The sequence below is a fragment of the Pomacea canaliculata genome, linkage group LG11 (genome assembly GCF_003073045.1).
Source record: "Pomacea canaliculata isolate SZHN2017 linkage group LG11, ASM307304v1, whole genome shotgun sequence".
NCBI classification, from domain to species: Eukaryota; Metazoa; Mollusca; class Gastropoda; order Architaenioglossa; family Ampullariidae; genus Pomacea; species Pomacea canaliculata.
Window position 1 is genome coordinate 7695997 of NC_037600.1, and position 21283 is coordinate 7717279.

Sequence of the window (21283 nt, forward strand, 5' to 3'; positions counted from 1 at the left end):
CAGCTTGCCTTCTTCAATAATAGGAAATGTCCCACGAAACAAAATAAAACCTAAAGATAACAGTACACACGTTCGAATCATTAAGCAATTTTCGTTAAAAAATCGATGAACATAGGTGTCAACATGTTTTGGAATAACCACTACATACACATGTTTGCGCAGTCTCAGAAGGTGGTGATGGTAGTTGCCAGAAAGTGATTTCGAGACACACAGTCTCTGGACTGCAAGTCCCGTACAGGCCACAAGTCAAATAACGAATGAAAAATAATCAAAACTCACGTGCTGTAATAACACTTAAACAATGTCTCGACGCGACCATATTACCACTCTTGGTGTCATGTAACCAGCACGGAACATATACAGATTGCCACGAATCTCCTCAGTTTTGTAATCAAAGCAAGCTAAGGCATTCTAGCAATACAATACAATAAAATCAACATAACAAGCAAAGAATGCAGCGTTGACAGTTTGAACGAAAAATTACAGTGGTTAGGAACAAATGCCAAATGCAGAGACTGACGAGGTCACTACAATGGTTTGTCCGTCATAACCTTAAGCGATCCAAGTCGTCTTCCTGTGATTCAGACTCACTAGTCCTCGTGTTTGCACTTTCGTCACATGTGACGTCACTCAGCGAGCGGAAGCGGAAGGCCGCGATGAGAGAGCGGCGGCGAGACGCTAGGGCGGACGGGATCGGAAGTAGGTACAGGAGGCGGTCCCAGAACAAGGGGGCGGTGACAGGCAAGTGCTGGCGAGTACCCACCAGCTCCCTGACCCCGCACTCCAGTGTCTGCTTGGTCAGCTCTCCCCACGTGACCAACACCAGGCCGGAGGGTCGACCCTGGGTCTCACGTAAAGCCTGCCGGAAGGAAGCCACGGCGTGGTGGTGCGCTCCGAAAGCCTTAGACACAAGCACCAACCAGACGGCGCCCTCACTTGCAGAGTTGTGGGCAGACGAGTGCCGGCCCCACCCTCCTTCGCTTATTGCCGGCACGTGCACGCGCAGGGGTCGGGAAGGGTTGGTGAGGCGCGGGACCAGCACGCGCTCCACCCACCAGCGGCACTTCCGGTCCGAGTGATCGAAGACGACGACCACATCGTGTACGCAGCCTAAAGGCGTTTCGTGACGGTGAGCCTTGACCCACACCACGCCCAGGCGCGTGTATAGCACGGCCGCCATCACTTGGCGGTAGCGGTAGACGCATACACACAGACCCGCCAAGCACGCTGCGGTCAGCAACACACCCGCAATGGCGGCGATAGGGACGTTAGCCTTATCACCTGCGTTGTCTTTCACCACAAAGGAAAACGTTGTCGTTAAGACTCAAAACCGGGCGACCTGCCACGTCACTTCCAGAATCTTCGGCGCAGAGAACGTCAGGGCGGTCGGGCACGAGCCAAGCGTTCTCCTTCAGCCAGTGGTAGAGCTCCGCGTTGTCGCACTCACAGCGCCAGCTGTTGTTTCCAAGCCGCACGACCCGCAGGTCCGCCATACCCCGCAGGCTGCGCGTGACTCCGGTCGTAAGTGTCGTGAGGAGGTTGTGAGAGAGGTCGATGACACGCAGCTGCAGCGACTCGCTCAGTAGTCCGTCGGGCAGTGAGGTCAGCTGGTTGTGGCTTAGTGACAGCGACGTGAGGTTGTGCAAGGGAGCCAGCAAGCTTGGAGGTAGCTCTGTGAGGCGATTGTTGCCGAGGTCAAGAGTCAGGAGGCGTGACAGCGAGACGAAGACATTGTTTGAGAGCTCGGAAACGCCGCTGCCATTGAGGTACAGCTCTTGAATGTTCATCTCGCTTTGGTTTCTGCCGCCGATGGCGTCAACTTTCTGGAGAATGCTTCCTTCAAAGGAGACCACGCGAGCGCTGCTTGGAAGATCTTTTAGCGTGGATGAGGATGCTTGGCAGAAGACAACATCCGGGGTGTTGCCAGTCTCGTTCTGACTGTAACACGTGCAGTTTCCAGGACACGATTTCGCGACGCACAGGAAGTCTCTGGACTGCAAGTCGCGTACAGGCCGCAAGAAGTTGCGAGGGGCGACCCGGCACGCCCTGACATCGTAATCACTGGTCGAGATGGTCTGACCCCACTTCTCCACCGTGGTAAGCGTCAGCCAGCTCATGTGACAGGAGCACGCTACGGGGTTTCCATGGAGATGGAAGGTCACGCCAGGATGTGCGTGAAAGAGCGGGAAGTGAGAGAGGAGATTTTCCTGGAGGCTGACAGTCCGCAGGTAGATGAGACCGCTGAAGGCTTCCGCTGACACCTCCTGCAGTCCACAACCCCTGAGAAGCAAGTGCTGTAGATGTCGGGTGATGTTCAAAGGGTTCAGCCGGTATGCGATCTGGCCAATCGGATTAAAGGACAAGTCGAGTTCCAGCAGGGCTAGAAGTGTGCTGAGCTGAAAGAGGGGCTGCAAAAAGAATTTAAAAAAAAAAATTAAAAAATAGGTATATGAAGCTTCGAGAACGACAGTGATAGGAGAGAAAGAAATGTCGAAATTTCTATTTTATTATATTTTTCTTTCTCTTTCTTGCTCTCTCTCTCACACACCCCTAACCCTTACACACTGACACAGGTGAAAGATTACACATGTAAAATAAAGTCTACTTTTACTCTTGTATGCACAGATTAAAGAAATAGAAAATATTTAAAAATTGAAAGAGAAATTGAAAAAAGGAAAAAAAGTAAAAATATATAAAACAACGGAACGAAAGAAAAATTAATGAAAAGGAGACTGGAAAAAAAAGAGAAACAGGGAAAAAATAAAAAAGGAAAAGACAAAAATAAACCAAAAAAGATATAAAAAAAAGGAAAGGAAGCAGGAAGAAGAAAAAACAGAAATATTCAAAACACGAATAAAAAAATGAAAGAAAAAAGAATAAACAAAAAGTAAAGAAAAGAAAAAAGAAAAAGAAAGAAAATAATAATTACAGCAAAGAGAAACACATGCAGCAACAGCCTCTCACCCTGATATCAGTCATATGGTTGTTACTGAGGTTGAGTTGCTGCAGCTGCCTGAGCACTGAAAACACCTGGCCAACGCTCGAGTCGTTGAGGGCAAGCTTGTTGTGGGTTAGGCTCAGTGCGCGCAGACGTAGAAGATTCTGAAAGGAGGAAGGGCTGATGCTGGTCAGATTGTTGTGCGAGAGATCCAAACTCTCTAGACTTCGTAGGTCCCCGAGTGCATTGTCCTCGAGGCTGGATATGGCGTTCCATGCAAGGTGCAGGTCCTTCAATTTGGGAACGCCCTGATCAACGACGGGAGCGACGTGCAGGAAGTTGTGGCTGAGGTCGAAGGTCAGGAGTGAAGCGGGCAGCTGAAAGTGGTGTACGTGGTGCAAAAGGTTGCTGGAGATGTATAGCTCTCGTAGATTCTCCAGCGGCGCAAAAGCGGCTGGAAACACAGATGTCAGAAGGTTGCCAGACAGGTTTAAGACCCGCAGCTGCCACAAGGAGCTGCCGAGGCCGAAAGCTACTTGTGAAATGTGATTGCCTGAAAGATCTAGGATCTGGAGCGATGTCAGTCCTGAAAAGTCCGCCTCGGAAATGGCCTGGAAAAGGTTGTTGCTGAGGTTCAGGACCTTCAGATTGGCAAGCTGCTTGAACACACAGCTTAAGTTGACGCTCAGCTCGTTCAGCGCGTTGCCGTCCAGAGACAAAGTCTCCAAAGTTGAAAGGTTGTCCATGACGGCATTGCCGATGTTCTTCAGCTGGTTACCACTCAGGTCCAGCTTGTTTAAACTGTTGTTGTCTGTCACTAATGGCGTCGTAAGCGTCTGCAAGCGGTTGTGCGACAGCCGGAGTCGAAGCAAGAGAGGCAGACGGGCGGGAGGGCCATATAGAACTGAAATTACATTCTTGCTGACGTCCAGCTCCACTAAAGAACCGCAGTCTTCCAGCGATTCAAGTCGCAGGCTTTCGAACCGGTTTTCTCTCATCAGGAGAGTCCGGAGTTTTGAGTCGACCTCGCAAAAATCCGAAGGCAGGCTGGACAGAAAGTTTCGAGATATGTCGAGGGCGGTAAGAGAGATTGCTCCCAGCAGAGGATGGGGAGGAAGATGCTGGAGGAAGTTGTCGGACAGGTTTAGGAACTGCAAACTCCCGAGGTTCCAAAGGCTGTGGTCCGGCATAGCGTTAATGCGCGAGTTGCTTGCGTCGAGCCAGCGCAGGGATGGGACGTGAGATGAGTTCACTCCGCAGTGGAATGCTCCGGCGGGGAAGATCTGTAGCGGCAGGTGGCTGACGTCTAGTACCTCCAGTGACTTCAGCTCGCACGTTAGCGCCTCCGGAAGAGCGTGCAGATGCGGATTGTCTTTAAGGGAGAGCACTCTAAGCTCCGGCAGGTGGCGAAAGGCTTCTGAGCGCAGGCGCTGCAGCAGGTTGTGCGACAGATCCAGCACTTGCAGTTCCTCTAGGTCCTCCAGCAGGCCGTCAGACAGCTGCTGCAGCTGACAGAAATCGAACCCCTCTTTGCTGGAACTTTCGTTCCCCTTTTGACTTCCCCCTTTGACCTTGCTTGGAAGTGGGGGGCTGTTTTTCCTTTGCTTACACAAGCAGGTTGGGGAAGAAAGCTGCAGCCGTGGGATCGGCGCCAAGCACCTTACCGAAACGTACAAAATCAGTTCCGGGTCATAGGTCCAGGTGTTGATGACACTCTGGTAGCCATGGTTACGCGTGCATGTCAGCACATCGGTTTCCTTGTCGTAGAGGCAGTCCCCGTGGGAAGCTCTGGGAAAGGCAAATGACGTCACGTTGCCATCTGGCCAGGTGACGTTGTAAGTCCAGAGGGCGTGCGAACGGGTCAAAGGACAAAGGAAAAGCAGCGTCAGCACTGCGAGAGTGAGCGAAAAGGACGTAGAGGTGGTGAAACAACTCAACAGCATCGTGAAACGGAGACTACAACAGGTCAGGCGGATATTTCCAACGCAACGAGGCTGCTGGGGAGGACTTTCAATATCGGAGCGTCGCCAGCGAGCCATGAGGTGACATCAAAATGATGGCATGATGTCTTGTTAGTGACACACACATCCATGCATCAAATTTTGATGGAGCTTGTTTGTCACACTGTTCGAGATTCTTTGGCATAAAAAATACAGTAGACGCCTTGTCTGCGTTCACTAGAGGGATAAAATATAAATAAATAAAATGTTTACACCAGTCTAACCAAAGAAAAATATTGTTAATTAAAGCCTCGACTACTTCAAGATTTTATTTCAATGATTAATAGTATATCACGTAATAAGGTCTCTTTAAAAAAAATTAAAACAACATAAATTCTGTTGACTTTATAATATCAATAAAGAGTTCAGTTTGTGGAGGACTGCAGGTCTAGTCACCAAAGCCGACAAAATAAAATAAATAAGTAAAACAAAAGTAGATAAAAATGAGTTAGTCCGGCCAGCAGATGATTATACCCAAAAATAATTGTAAATCAAAATGATCATAGTAAGGCATTTTGAAATCAAGATAATTTAATTTTTTAGAGGACCCATTACTGGTAATTTTTAGTGTATTATCTTTGATATTTTCGATGTCCTACTCCTAGGGTTTTGTTTCTGTTGTAATCAGTTTAGGGTCATTTTGCTTTTTATTTATATTTTGTCGCAGGCAGTCTGGTTTATGTCTTTGAATATTTTTTTTTAGCTGTGCCCACTACCTTATGGCCTTTATTAACAGGACCAAACCTGGAAAAGTTTTTAGATGACAGTCATATCTAAACTTTTTCAAGACTTGGTGAAACATTTGTCTATATTTGCCCGCTTGAAAGAAGTGTTAGCACAATAAAAACCGTTCTGTAAAATAGAGGTCACCGGGAAATTTATGGAATTATGAATCAGAATGGCCAGTATCTGGACATTTTCATTCTCCTTGTCTATGAGTATTATGTGATTTATGTTAATTAGGCAGTTATTGTGATGTCATTACAGGAGCACACTGGTCAGTTAAAGCATCAGAGAGACAACAACAACAACAACAACAACAACAACAACAACAACAAAAAAACACAAAAAAACGGGTCAATTATGCTTTTCCATTTATATATTTGCGTATCTCGGCAAATGTTTTATCGAGTAAAGAGCAGTGTAGTGTTAAGTATTTTAAAATCACTAGATGTTCTCTGTCTCTGATGATCTCTTCACCAGTATCTGAGTGTTTGTGAGAATGCCAAATGTTTCCTGTGCTTGTAATACGTTGCACTGCATTTTTCACTGTGTTGCATGTGAAATAAAATGAAAAACGAAAGTACAGAGAAAAGAACATAATGAAAAGTATCTTTACTTTCTCTAATGAAAATACCCCAAGACTGGATGCATTATCCTTGCACCGAGAGAAGTACAGTTACATCCACGTCTTCAGAGTAGTGAAGAAAGTAAAAAGAGAAGTGTAGGTGACTTCTTGGTCAGAACGAAACATTAACTCTCAACCTTTCTTTGTCTCTTTCCTCCGGTACTGGGAGGCAGTGTAAGCAAGCCCGCACAAAGCCACCGCCCAGGTGCATTCATTTGTCACCGGAACACCGCAACCGACAGTTGTGAGTTAGAAACTTGCGGCTTGAAGTGACAAAGTACCTGTCAACAAAGTGGCACGTCCTGTCTCGGAAAGGAGAAGCCTTTCTCGAAAGTTTTTTTCTTAAGCTTTTTCGACTTGGAAGTGATTAAAAAGTAATGGAAAATTAGACGTGGTTAAAATGTAATTAGATCACTAGGTACATATTTTTCTTTTGTATCCATTAGCATTACTGCCAAACAGATCGCCTACAGTGCTTATGAAGTGTTTACTTTAAAGATGCCTTTGTTCTAAGTATTGACTTGTACTTTTTTTGGAAAAGAAGAAATACATTTTAAAAAAATCGTGGTCCGACACTGTAATGCGTGAACTGCATTCTTGAAGCTCTCGCATTATTTTTCCCCATCGCTCTCCACGACCCCCTAGATGCTTTTTTTTTTTTTTTAAAGCAAGGCATCCCATTTTACACTTTGACAGAAGAAAAAGAAGTTGAAAAAATTACGTTTTGATTTATTTCTCTGTACGTTTCAACTTATTCTCTTTTCGAGAAGTTTCTTCTGCGAAAGAAAAGTTTTTTTTCTTGAAATGAAGGCGGTATTTGGCAGAAAAATATGAATATTTTACCCATTTAAAAACTGTTATATTTTTTATGGGTGTTGTTACAAATGAAACGCCAGAAATAAATAGGCCGCTCTTTCTTTTTGCCCGTTCTGTCATAACAAGATCCCGTCAACAGATTAAATGCGTCTCTCGGAAAACTACACTGACACATGAGACAGCAGCAACCAATATGTTATTTTCATCTGCATGTCTACCAGGCTGGAAAGTAAATATTTACTAAAAGTGGAGAGTAAATATCTACTAAAAGTACGTAAACAAAATTAATATAAACATCCGTGTTTATTAAAGTTAGTTATTTTTTTCTAGTGTCTTTTTGATGTATAATTCTCTCTCACGCGCACTTACACGGCGCACGCATGCTTTTTTTCTCGTCTTCAGCCTATGCAGGGGAAGAAATAAATGTTACTAAACTGATATTCAAAAAAGGTATGAGACAAAAGAGAAAGGAGGGAAACAAAGGTGGTAGATATTAACTAATCTTCACATGTAAGTGTTCCTGAAGTCGGAAAGCATCTCAAAAGCTTAGCTTTAATTAAATCCCTACGCGCCCGAGAGAGAGAGAGAGCTGCAGTTCATGTAAGCAGGAAGTCCCATAATTTTTCTTGCAAACAATTGTCTTCAGCAGGAAGTCACTTAAAAACGTGTCACATTTTCCTTCCCAAGCCAAGCATATCTTTTTTCCCCCTGACGACATAGTCGTACATTTTACCAACTTGTCAGGACACAAAATCCATGGCACAGCGCAACGCGAGGCTGCAGACGTCTGGACAAAAAGTGCAGGAGAAGTGTAGAACACCAGGCACAACTGGGGCTTCCGACAAACTGAATAACGGGTTTTATAGAATGAGGATGTCAGAGAGGAAAGAAGACAAAGACAGTGAAAAATAGGGAGGAACTTACAAGAAAACCACTTCGACGATAAGGGGAAAAAAGAGAGAAGTCGTTGCAGCATGTTTGCTTGACTGGGACGAGTGGACATAATCACTCGATCACTGAGAGAGAGAGAGAGAGTATGTTTGAGAGAAAGAGAGAGTAATAGTGAGAGAAAGAGTGTTTGTGTGCGATAGTTTTGAGATAGAAAGATATAAGCAGCTATAAATTTCTAATGTATATTTTTTTCTCTAATGACTTTTTTTGCAATTAATTATTCCATGGATGGATTGTTTTAAAACCAGCACTCGTTATCTCTATAAATGATTAAAATCGACCGTTGACTTTTTAAATGCAGTACTTTAGAAGTATAAACTGTGTGTTTAGTAGAGCGCTTATGCATATTTGCTGCAGAACCTGCACTAAGGTTGGGAGGGGAGGCGAACAGGGGCTACCGCCCAAGGCCCCTGGCCTAATGGGGATCCCGCGCAAACAAGTGCACCGTCGACGGGATGAGACAGTCCATAGTGTTTTTTTTTTTTTATTGCCTTGCTACGTATGTTGTGCCGGCTTCTAAAAGGTTCCGCAATTATTTTGCCCAAGGCCTCGCATCCCCTATAGCAGACTTGGGCAAACGCCGGCCCGCGGGCCGGATCTCCTGTCTCTGACCGGCCCGCCCGCTGGCCCGCCCGCCAGTATATATACATGTACTAATGTACTATGTATACATTATTGGGTAACACTGAGTTAACTATATTAGTCCGGCCCTCTAGAACCATCCCAGTTTCTCATGGGAAAATTAATTGCCCACCCCTGCCCTATAGTGTCGGCTCTCTTTATACTAATACCTTTTGTCGCAGAGTCTGAATGCGTACGTGGTGGTTTCAGAATTTTTTTTTTTTTCAGCTTCTGTGATAAGTGTGTTTTTCACCAAACCTAAGAAGCATGCACTGTCTATAGCACTACTAATCTTGGTTAGAAGTTATTATTATTAATAATGTAAGAGTCATCCGGGGTTGGGGTTCGGGCTCGAATCTTTGGCTGTCGAAGTTTCAGCCTGACGAGAGTAATAGGCGGCAACGGAGTGAGCGAAGGGGGAAGTACAATTCCGAGGCATGCAAAAAACTCTGTCAAAATTTATTCGCCTTGCTGATCTAAACTAAGAAACAGTGCTTAAAATAAACCATGTCGGATTTTTGGGACCCATGAAATGTATCACCTATGCAGACTGATTAAAGAGGGAATAACTGCAGCCACATATTAATTTCCAAGCTGCTCATGAACATTACATCATGTGGTCAAAAGAAGAATAATCAATGAAATTTTGATATAAAAACTAAAATTTGATTAAAATATACTTTTTAGGTATTTATAGAAGGTAAATTAAACATATTTTTCGTGGTGCAAACAATTGAGCGAAGAAACTATTAATGTATCTAGTACGAGATTATCATGTAACTAGAAAACAAATATGGCGACCGAAGCGCAGATGGATGAAAGTGAACGAAAGATAGTGAATGAATTTTGTCATTATCTAGAAAAATCTAAACAACTATTCAATGGTCTGAGGTATGTAAAATATGCACTTTGTATATATAAGTTGAAGATGCAAGTCAACCATGAAATATAGGCAAGTGTTGGAGGGTTAGGTTGTGTCGGCTGCTTCGGAAAAGTAGACGAAATGAGGGAAAGTGCAAAATATAACCATCATCGGACAATACATGAAAAATAATGAACAAAGATACTGAACGGGAGGAAGAGTTAGAAAGAGAAAGTAAAGACTCGCAACGAGGTTAAAAATTATTGTATTTCATTTGCGCGGGTGTGTGTGTGATCCGTGTTCCACTCGTTTGAACAAGTGCTTTAGTAACAGGTAATTAGAATTAGCATTGTTGAGCAACAGCTGTAGTGAGGACGTCTGCATAGATGGATAATTTTCTATTTTTTGTAGAAGAATATTCTGTAGCATATTTTTATACCATCATTCCTTAAAGCCAGGGTCCAGTTATTCTCTTCACAACTTAAACATCTTTTCAGAGCTTCTATATTTACCTACCTCGTTAAACAAAAACGCGGCGCATTTTCACTTCTTTTTCATGAGCATCCATAGTCAACTGAGAAAAGCATACAAATTTTACTCCAAATTCCATCAAAAATAATCATTTAATAAAAACAGTTTTTATTTGTACACCTTTAACAGTTTTTTTAAAATGTTTGTAGGCTCTAGAGCAACATATATACATTTTGACTAACTGGTTAACGATTTCACAGGGATCTTCCACAATATGGCCACAAACAATGGCAGTCTTATTTTGGCCGCACATTTGATGTCTACACGAAACTTTGGAAGTTCCAGCAGCAGCACAGGTTAACAATTTATATATATAAAATAAGCAGTGTTAAATGGTTAGTTCAGGAGTAATGTATTTGTAAACTGATGACCCTGTCATAACACAGCAGTTTATAAAGAAAGTGTTCTCCTATAACAGTAGTCTTGTTGTTATAGAGTAAAGGTAATAAAAGGAAGATAACATGGCCAAAAAGGTATCGAACTTTACAGACCTCACAGTTTCTGGAAGTATATGGAAGGTAGACTGAACCTTCTTTTGCTTTCTTCATTTTCTTATAAATTATAGGTGGACAGATGGAATTTTGTAGGTGGTCCAGGCAAACTCAGAACCTCTTTGGTTTGTTGAAGCATAGTAACCACACAGAACTGCAGGACAGCATGTATTGTGTAAAATTGCTGGAACATTGGTGTATGTATATGTACATGTAGCTGAATTTATTTATATGAATTCAATGTCTGTAATTAACAGGCAAGTACTTGATACAAAGTATGGCCTGAAAAGATGGCAGATTGGGGAGATTGCATCAAAAATTGGACAACTCTACTATCACTACTAGTAAGTTCATATCATATTGCCTAGAGCTTCAGTTAAGTGTAGCTAGATAACATTTGAACAGTGTTGTTCTTTAACTGATGCACTAAAGAATCTGATGAAGAACTTTATCCAAGGTCACATTATTGGATGTTCTTGGTTTTGTTCAAAGAGTGCTAATTTGCTGGGTGACTATTAGTTATACAGGTGGGAAAGGTGTACGAAAGAGAGAGGAAAAGAAGACATATTGAATGATACTTGAATGGCAGTTACAAGTGACTCATAAATGGCAATCGGTCAGGGAATTTTATGACTTTTTGTGTCAAAAAGGAAGTGATTCTTACTCAGAATTTTACAGTTGTCTTCAGTGCTTATCAAATTCCTATTCCATAAACATAATGTTTACTTGCAAGAGAAGTAAGACCACACAATAACAAAGAAAGTGGGGAGTGTGGAATCTCTAATTAAAAAATAAAGATATATATATAAAAAATATGTTGACATCTACTTAATGTGTGGTAATTATTTGGTTTTGACAGCTTTATGTAAAGAGGATCTAGTCACTTGAATGATGTGTCCTGGTTTATAACTTAGCTACAAAAGTAAAAAATATATGTAGTGCACATTCTTACGACAGTATGTTAACAATTCAATGGCTTCTCTGTCAGTTTGACCCAGCTGTAGACACTTAGATATGAGTAATTTATATGTTTGTCCTACACATGTATTAACTGTTTTATTGTGGTTGAATGTTTACCCTGTGCGTCTTTTTGTGATATTTTAAACTTGTTTCCATTGGTGTGTGGCAGTCTACGAACAAGCGAGACCAACTATCTCAATGAAGCCTTTTCCTTCTACTCAGCTATTCGCATGCGGGCATACTACTCCAAAGCCAGCAAGGAGGAAAGGTATGCTAAAAAAATTTTCTTCATATGAATTCTTTCAGAACTAGATTTAGCTAGAAGAATCCACTATTCATTTGGACCCTGTGACAGAAAAATGGAAGGCATTGTCAGAACTTAGAAATATAGATTTTCTTTTGTTCTGATATTTCTGTTGTTACTCTCCTTTTTCTGCCTTTTTCTCTCAGTTGCTGGTCTTTTATATGTTGTTCACTTTTACAAAGGGATGCACGTAAATGTGTGCACACACACACACATATGTACACACTCCCACTTACTCACTCACTATTGTATTCAGTCACAAGTGCATCTGGTATCTGGTGCTTATTGACAATATGAGAATATTTCTACTGCTTTTAAAATAAGAATAGGTTGCTTTTGATGCAATACAGGCCAGACCTAATGGTGAAGAAATTGCGGTACTATGCACGTTTCATTGTGGTATGTCTACTGCTAAAGAAAATGAAGCTGGTTCGTGACTTGGTGCGGGTGAGTCTGCCAACTAAATATGTTTTTTTTTTTTTGTTTTTTTGGTTTTTTTTTTTGCTATGCTATTCACAGTTGACTGAACCGTAAAGAGTTAAAGTAGTATTGTCATGCTGGACTGTTACTTCTGTCTTTTTTTCATTTACTTTTTTTTTATTTCCACAGAATATTGCTTAACATTTGGAAAAATTAATAACTATGAATTAACATTACTTCTTTTATAATTTTTACCTTCTTTTCTCCCAACATGTTTGCATTGCTATTTATTTGTGTTGTGCTAACCATTGTATGTTAAATGCTTCTGTATTATGGAGTAGCTTTTTGTGAACATGTGTGTATACATGTTGATATGTACACATAATTATATGTTTGTACTTAGGAACTGGCAGAGCAAATATATGATTACACGGGTACTTATAAACCAGCTGACCCCGTGTGTGTGTATATAATTATATGTTTGTACTTAGGAACTGGCAAAGCAAATAGATGATTACACTGGTACTTATGAACCAGATGACCAGATGGAGTGGAATCTTGTACTGGGTGAAATCAAATCCTTTATTGAGGTTGGCTTCTTTTTACAATATATTTCTTTGTATCTTCTTTTCATCTTTCAAGAATCTTTCTAGAGAAATGTTAAAACAAAAATAACAGAGAAATAAAAATGACATCATTTGGTAGACTGTTCTAAAGCTTTAGTTGTTTATTTGAAAAACATCTGTTCTGAATGGAATGCTTGTTACTGTTTTGTACACTAGTGTGATTTTCCCCGAGATACTCTGGATTTTGCTTAATTTATCTTTTGCAATTGTTGGTCTTCTCTTGTACCTTACATTTTAGGATATTGCAAGAAAGTTTTTAAAATAAAAGTTTTCTCGAGTGATATGTCACACATGCACACACACACATCAAGATTTATTGAAATATGCAGTATCTTCCTAGTTAATTCCTGTGGTCTTGTAGTAATAACTTTTAAATTTTTAAATTATTTGATATCTGTGGTTTACAGGCTGACAACATTATCAACGTAGTGGACATGGACTCCTCATCTATTGTCCTCTCACATCGCTTGACCCCTCTCAATACACCACCGCTTGAGAAAGGAGCACCAGTATATCTCACTCTCCAGGAAATTCTCATTGTGGGCAACTGCCACGAGCAGGTCCATGACCCAATTCACAAAACATTGAATAGTGGAAGGTGGCACACTTAACACGCAGTAGAGAGTAGAGCCAATCTTTCTTCAACAATATTTTATTCCCTTGCACTAAACATCAGTGAAATCATAGTTTTTAACATTAATGCTTTTTCTTGAAGAGGTTTATTTTTTGTTTGAAGGCCATATTTCCAGGTTGTCAACTGCACCATCAAATGTCACAGAAATTATAGTGTTTTGAACAGATCATGAAAGATATATATCCTTAATGCTGTTTAATGAGCATCTTTTGGAAAAGAGACCTGTGTTGTTGTTATTTGGTGGCAGGTCAAGTTCAGTGAGCTTACACTGGACATGTTCAGGATGCTGCAGACACTGGAGCGCGAGCCACAGGATGAACTTGTCACTCAGACGTTTGACACATCCCCAGCACCTGGGCGACCACCTTTCCGTGACCTGCCACCTCAGTCTTCATTGGTGTGTGTTTCCTCTGCATTTTGATTGTGAATAATTTCATGCATAACTGTTGTTATTTGTCATATATCAAGGGTGTGGAAGATTGTAAAATTATAATGATATTCTTTAGTTAAGCTATATTTATGTGCAGGAGAATGGAGAGCGCAGTGGTGCACGAGACAACCCACACAAGTACCTGCTTTACAAGCCCACATTTGGCCAGCTCAACACATTCCTAGCTTCTGCTTTCAAAGAGCTGCCTCCTAATGGGGCTATGCTGCTTTATATCTCAGCTGATGGTTCCCATGGAAACCAGAAGCACACTGATGATGGTAAGAATAGATGTATATGCATGTTTTGGCACTTTTGTATGTAAATGTGACGACACTAAAATTTTTCTTTTGTCTAGAAGAAATATGCTATTGAGTCTGAATATCTAATGCATCTGCTATGTTCACAATAAGACGATAATAATAATGATGAAACAGCAGAGTTTAGATGATTCTAGATAATGTTGACTTACTGCAGATGTTGTAAAAGTCAGAAAAGCATAGTAGTTTTTAGCTTCCTCGGAGGATCACAGGATTGTATTATGCGGCCTATGGTTTAATTTTTCACCTTTCTTGACGAGTAAGTGAGTAAAATGGGTGAGACTTTTGAATGAACATAGCATATCAACAAGTATCATTGTCAGATGACAATTTTTGATTGCAGCTGCCTATGACTTGGGAGGGGTGATAACCAACAGTCGTCGGGATGGTGAGGATCCCACAAAGTCCAAGCGCCCTGGACATTTGAAAGAAATACACTGGTCAGTCTGAACTTTCACAGATGCATGTCTGTTCATTGTTTTGTACCATTATTAAATTACAGAGTACTTTAATGAGATACATTGAAGATTCTACAAGAATGGGAAATCTTTAAAAGAGTATTTCTTTGATAGAATATTGACAATAGCAGGCATGTATGCAAATAGATTTATTTGAATACACAACCAAGATACATGTGCATAATTTAAAATTTGAACTACATCTTTTCACATCACACACACACGCATACACACACAAATGTATGTGTACTTGTGGTTTAACCCCCTAGAATAGTTGACTGCAATGACAATTTGATGGTCAGTACCAATGGAACAAAACTAAGTAACAAATTTGATAAGAATGGAAAAATAAAGCTTTTTTGATCGATTTGTCAAAGGCTTAGCAGAGTATTGAAAAGGAAACAAAAATCTATCAAGATTTGTATGACTGGGAGAATCAATTTGTTTACCTGTCATTTTAAGATTGTGGCCATGCATGCATTTTTGTTTGGAAACATGCACATTTATTTTTGTTTTATACTCAGTGGCTGCCAGAGGTTTATCCCATAAGTCTTATTTTATGTCTGTGTTATTTACAGTTTGCATCCTGGTGACCTATACCCATACACACGCAAACCTCTATTTCTGATTGTGGACAGTGATAATAGCTCAGCCTTTCAGGTCAGTGATGTTTATGTGAAATAATTATTGCTATTCTGTTTTCATTCTTGTGGACCTGTTTTTTTGTTTGTTTTTTTAAAATAAATTTTATGTAAAACTTTTCTTTCTCTATGATGTCATTTTTTTGTTTTTATAGTATCATTTTCACATGCCAGCATGTTTATGAGTAAATTTTCACATGCACATTCATGCACACAGACATAGATTTCAAAACTTTGTTTGTCTACTGAAGAGCTTAATACCACTGTCAGTAGTCAAAGTCATGAGAGTGAAAATGAGCTCTTTTCTTTTGCAGAATTTTCCAAATTTGTTTGGACAGCCATTGGTTTGCCTCTTATCTCCAGACCAAGTGCCTAGTAATATGCAAGGTGAAACAATGTCATCTTTGTGGTTGTGTCTTTGGCATAATATTTGTGGTGAAGACGTGTGGAAGCTGTTGCTGTTAATAGTAATAGAAGCAACAAAGAAAGATGCTTCACATTATTTGAGACATTAACATAAAGAATTATTGTTCTTAAAATATATATTTCATAAAAATGGGCACTTTCAGTTTTTATATTTAAGCACAACTCTCTATTTTCTTCTCTTTACTTCTTATGAGTAGTTTGAGTGTTCATCTGGCCATTGGTTGGTGTCTGTTTTCTCCTTCTGTTGCCCTGCAGACCAGCACCAGAAAGGGAGCCTGTTCACAATGTTTCTACACTGTCCCTTGATGGCACTTTGCTTTGTCTGCAAGATGGGCGATGTTCCAGTCACTTTGTGGGACAAGTGCCAGGCACAAGTGGATAAGTTCATGGCAGAAGCTTCACGCCTCTTTGCCCGCTCACGCAAGCTAGGTAGCTTGGATATTTTTACTGATATTTTAATTATAAACATATAAAGAATTGGAAAGAGCGCCATAGGTGTATGTGAGCCAAGTACAGAGTGGTATGAGTAGATCATGTGTGAGCAGAGTACAAGGTGGTGTGAGTAGATGGTTCATGACTAGTGTCAGTTGTAGTTAGTGCATAAAGGAGGAGTACCCATGGTGGTAGAGATGTTAATATGTGGTAGAGATGATAGAAGTGCTGGTGGTTGTGGTAGTAATGATAGTCAAGGTGATGGTGGTGGTGGTTCGGTAGCAGTGGTGGTGGGGCCTCATGCACACATGGTCAGGAATGTTTTTTCCAGATCATTCCTACATGCAGTTCTTTGGTGATGATTTTCTGCGACTGTTGCTTCTTCGCTTTGTCTTCTGCTATATGGTGCTTATCTTGCACAAAAGCTTCAAGGTTGGTGAGCAGTGGCTAGTCAGCATCCTTATAACAGCACAAAATATACAGAACAGACAAACAAAAGCAGTGTGTGATGTTGAGCAAAGTGTATTAATGCAGACAGGATGAATACAGTGCATCCAGTAGAAAGGATAAAAACACACTAAATGAAAAAATCAAACAGACCAAAATAGAAATAAAAATAAATTTTGAAAGCCATAAGCCTTTGTTTTAAAGCCTTTTTGTTTGTGCTTAAACCTCAGACCTAATAACCTTTTACTTAAAAAAACGCCAGTTATTTTCCCTTTTTCTATTCATAAAGTATAAATAATTATCATCATTTGTGGGTGTTTGTATGATCAGGGACCTAGCTACTACCCAATATCACATCCACCGCTGCCTACAGAGGAGGTTCTGGAGCATCCAGCATTGTACCGCATAGTCCTGGAGCTGGCAAGCCTGCTGGAAGTCCGCAGTTTGTTTGCTGAGCCTGGCGAAGCTGACATCAGTGCATGACCTTAGTTCACCTTAGCCTTGGTGTTCATGTTACGGTCATTCTTTGTATCATTAGCATTCACCATTAGCCATTTTGCTCTTCTGGAGGTCTTCGGACAGCCGTCACCATTCTTGTCTTTGAAATTTCCCACCGAAGAATAGTTGGTTGACGGTTGATTTTGTTTGTTGTTTGTTTGTTTGGATGTGAGATTGGTGTGGTAGCATTTTGAAGTGGAAAGGTTCATGGACAATAGGATTTAGATGATGTTGATTGAAACAGTTTGTCTTGATGTCCACTGACAACGATTTGTGTTTTGGACAGCTTATTCTTAGTACCACCAGACATTAGTGCTTACTGTACCTGTGACATCATCTTCCTAACAGGTTGTGCAGACAGAATTCTTACGATGTGGCATGTGAATGGGTTCTTTGAAAGTCTTTGTGTGCCATATTAACACCTTGATTTCTCTGGCAGGCAGCAGGGCTTTGGAATGCTGTTACTTTTGTTACTTTGGAATGTTTTTTTTTTTTTTGTCTTCAGAAAGCAATTTGCAGCATTTTACATTTTGTTTACATTACTGGTTGTGTCACCACTCTCTTCACTTTTTCTGTCATGAAACCTTTTTTTTTTTTTTTTTCAAAGAAAAGGCCACAGCACGTGTTGCAGCAGTCTAGAAGAACATCTTTTAAAGAAACTGATAGCCATTACCATGGTAGTGTTTTCACGATATTATGACATAAACATCCTTCACAAGACTGTAGTGATGACTAAACATTTATGAACTTCTAGAGTCTCTAGACTCAGTCTAGACTATAAATTCAATTTCACTGCATTTTTTCAAAGTGTTTTTCAGCTGTCACTGGCCTTACGGCTACAGCACAGATTATCTAAAAAAATAACTCTTTCTGTACCTTTTATTTATTAAATTTTTTGTAATATATTAAAATGTGTGCTTTTTCGGATAACTTTTAATACATTACAATAAACGCTTTTTCAGATAGCTTGCCAGCTTCATTACACACCTTTTACTCTCTTCCTCACAACTACCATTCCTCTTAAGGCTTTCCCTACAAAAATTACTCATTTGCACCTAGCAGCTAGTAAAATGGGGTCATTCTTTTAATGACATGGATGGTTTAGCTTTGGCAGTAGGTGGATACATTGCCACCTTGATCAGTCATTCATAAACATTATAAATAGGTGTTTCAGTGTGTGGAGACTGGAGATCTGTATGACAGATGCCAGAATTGCAAGCTTCAGACTTTTTCAGAAGCAGGTGTGAGTGTGCGCATGTGTATCTGTGCACGCAAGTGAAAGAGACAAAAAGTGTATTGTAAAATTTGTTTGTTTTTTACATTATTTAAATATTTGATTTTTGTGTTTTAGATATACTGTGCGTTTATTTATTGTTAAGCATGACTGAAGATATTTATTTTACATATTTAAATCATTTTGTTTAGATTTTGTTATCTCTTTTTCTGAGCAGTTTTTGCTTTACTCAAGTCACATTCCGTGATAGGAAGTGGGTTTTTTTTCGGTCCACACAAACACTTGCATTTACATCAATGTGTCCAGTATAACAGCATAAACATTCTCTTTGTTTACTGTGTCTTTTGTTTATTACTTCTAGTGAGATGTATCAGCCATATAACATATCCCCAATAACAAGCTGTGTTACTGTTTGTAATGTGATGTTTTTTGAAATTTTTACTTAGACCTTTTCATTATGGTTATTGATTTCTTGATGTATTTAAGACTGTGTAATCTATAACTTCACTTGAGGGACCTATGTGCTTATAAGATTGAATGTGACAATGCAAATGTTTATTCTTGTGCTGTTAATTTAACTGGAGAAGAAAATATGACTACCAATATGGAAAGGGGAGGAGAAAAAAAAATGCAAAAAAGTGAATTTTGCTGCTGGAAGCCATTTTCACCAGAAAAGATTAGACACTGTTGAGATGCAGATCGGGAACCAGGGTGCTGAGAAGGCCAGTGGAACAATGCTGTGTATGTGTGCATGAAAGATACAGAGAAAGAGAGAAACTTGCGGATTTTTTTTTTTTAAATATCAGATCAATCTCAGACTGGCATCTAATTTACACACAGCAAGGTCTGGAGTCTGTCATGATGCATATCTTAAATTATTAATGGCCTTTTTGAGATCATGTTTGGAAAAAGAATTACCAGTCAATCCACCAACAAATTTTAGTTGTTCTTATGTAGGCTATCACCCAGCTCTTCAGATTGTACTTGTTTTATGTTGTGACTTTCATTTCAGGGTTGTCTCATTTCATGGTTAGTTAAATATTTCATGTTGAGATCAGCGATTGGCCAATAAGAACTCGCATTTGGCTTTTACTCATTAGCAACCCTAAATATAATACTGAGTTGCAGGGATCCTGGGGAGGTGGAAAATGATGTTTTATGCTGAGCCAGCAACTATGGCTATATCGCATCCAAATAGCTAGCTCTGTAAACAATTAGTGCCACATGCAGAGAAAGAACAGCATGTCTGAGACAAGATCTGAACCCAGGACAAGATCTGTACGGTATTGATGACTGACAGGCACCTTACCTATGCACCACCTGACAACGCAAGAGAATGACAGAAATAACATTTGCAGATCTAGATAAGGTCTATAGCGGCAGTCTTGTTGCAGAGCAGGTCAAATGAAAAAGAGAAAATTAGGTAATATAAATGCAAGTATTGTCACTTTTTTAAATTTTAGTTTATTACTGTTTGAATTTATTACTATAACATAATTATCCAGATTTTCATTTTTGACGATGTATTAGACACATTCTTTTTCATGGAAGAAAAAAAAAGGAGTTATGTATCATGTAAAGTGTTGAACTTGTGTACACATTCATTATGTAAATATATTTATTTAATGTTTTAGCACTTCACAGCTTGTCACCCTTTACAGATAACTGTGCTTTTTACTGCTTTTTGTAAGAAGTGAAAATTCCAAGAAATAATGTAATGATATGGGAAAGAAATAGATGTAAATATGAGAATGTGTGAATTTGGTTGGGGAGAAATCTGTTTTCTGGCACGCAAAGAAAACCAGTAAGTTAATAAAAAAAACAAAAAAAACAACCTGAAATGGATCTATTGATTGGGGGAAAATATTCATGTCACATAGTATCAATGCAAGTTTGATTCTTATACAAGGATCTAACCCTTTATTATGCTCAGCTGATGGCCACATTACAGAAATCCTATCCCTTTTTCCAGTATGTTATTGAATACTGTGTATTTGTTTGCTTTCTCATTTTATTTTTTCTCTCGTCTGGGTTTGCTTATTGTTCGCAATTTTGTATGTGTGGGTGTTGATATGCTTATATTGGTGTGAGGTGTGTTTGTGTACTTGTATGTGGGAGACATGGTGTATGTGCATGCATGTGTGTAAGAGAGGAAAATGTGAATTTAATATCAAACAAAACCATTATCAGCTTAATTGTTTGTCTTGGTTTTTATTATTTTTCAACATTTATAGATGTTCACAATACTATTAAAATCTCAATGTTAAATTTGCTTAATTTTTTCACATGCATTCTTGGAAAGATGTACAAAAGTGTCCCTCATTTATACTTTATATAAATCTTTAACATTTCTTGCCTCTTTCAACAATATATCTAGTCAATGCAAGTTTTGGATCAGCTCTTATTTCATTTGCTGTTGATTGCCCATTTTGTGAAAAAAATGTACAATTTATACTTTTAGTCATAAATTATAGTAAATCTTGTTGAAAATGTCATGGTTTGCTTATGTGTGTGGTTCACTGTACGTTTTTTTGAGTTGGGCAGTAATTGTCCTGTCGGTCAGCATGGTATGCATTTGTCTTTAAAGGTTGACCTCGGTGCAAAATTATTTTGATGAATGTTAATAATTGATGACAGTTCATGTTAAACCAGATAAAGAATCCATATTGTGTTTGACATCTGTACTTTTAAGGTAACACACAACAGTCTTTATAGTGATCCCAGCTGCTCTCCACCTTATTCTAAAAGTTTTTCTTGACCAGAAAAAAAAATATTATTGTTTTGTGATCACGTTCATTTTGTGTTTAATACTTGGTTTTTTTTATTAGATGATCGAGGTTAATGTTTTTGGTTCCTTTTCTGAAACTTTCAGAGTCTGTCTAGGATTTAGCCTTCGGC

At 39.7% G+C, this 21283-nt stretch overlaps 2 protein-coding genes across 4 annotated transcripts; one reads left to right on the forward strand and one right to left on the reverse strand.

Annotated features, from left to right (window-relative positions):
* Window positions 1-476: 476 nt before the first annotated feature.
* Window positions 477-5124, reverse strand: LOC112576151 (toll-like receptor 7). Its single transcript, XM_025258425.1, is given in 3 exon segments — window positions 477-1322; window positions 1324-2408; window positions 2965-5124. Coding segments are annotated over 3 exon segments (3780 nt in total). The 5' UTR covers window positions 4882-5124; the 3' UTR covers window positions 477-544.
* Window positions 5125-9415: 4291 nt separating this feature from the next.
* On the forward strand, window positions 9416-20880 carry LOC112575279 (protein SCAI-like). Of its 3 annotated transcripts, none has more exons than XM_025257006.1 (15): window positions 9416-9565; window positions 10268-10363; window positions 10816-10902; window positions 11688-11786; window positions 12152-12269; window positions 12734-12832; window positions 13276-13428; window positions 13750-13899; window positions 14030-14210; window positions 14593-14689; window positions 15286-15367; window positions 15663-15735; window positions 16030-16203; window positions 16538-16638; window positions 16984-20880. In XM_025257006.1, the coding sequence occupies exons 1-15, from the start codon at window positions 9468-9470 to the stop codon at window positions 17134-17136; spliced, it is 1761 nt and encodes a 586-aa protein (XP_025112791.1). In that variant the 5' UTR covers window positions 9416-9467; the 3' UTR covers window positions 17137-20880. The 3 variants fall into 3 exon arrangements, with proteins under 3 accessions (XP_025112791.1, XP_025112792.1, XP_025112794.1); XM_025257007.1 differs by having other exon boundaries at window positions 14033-14210; XM_025257009.1 differs by having other exon boundaries at window positions 12173-12269.
* The last annotated feature ends 403 nt before the right edge of the window (window positions 20881-21283 follow it).

Bases quoted from the DNA above. Each gene is read 5' to 3' on its own strand.
- LOC112575279 (XM_025257006.1), top strand. From the start codon at position 9,468: ATGGCGACCGAAGCGCAGATGGATGAAAGTGAACGAAAGATAGTGAAT. The intron at 9,566-10,267 runs GTATGTAAAATA...ACGATTTCACAG, and splicing joins CAACTATTCAATGGTCTGAG to GGATCTTCCACAATATGGCC. The intron at 16,639-16,983 runs GTTGGTGAGCAG...TTGTATGATCAG, and splicing joins TCTTGCACAAAAGCTTCAAG to GGACCTAGCTACTACCCAAT.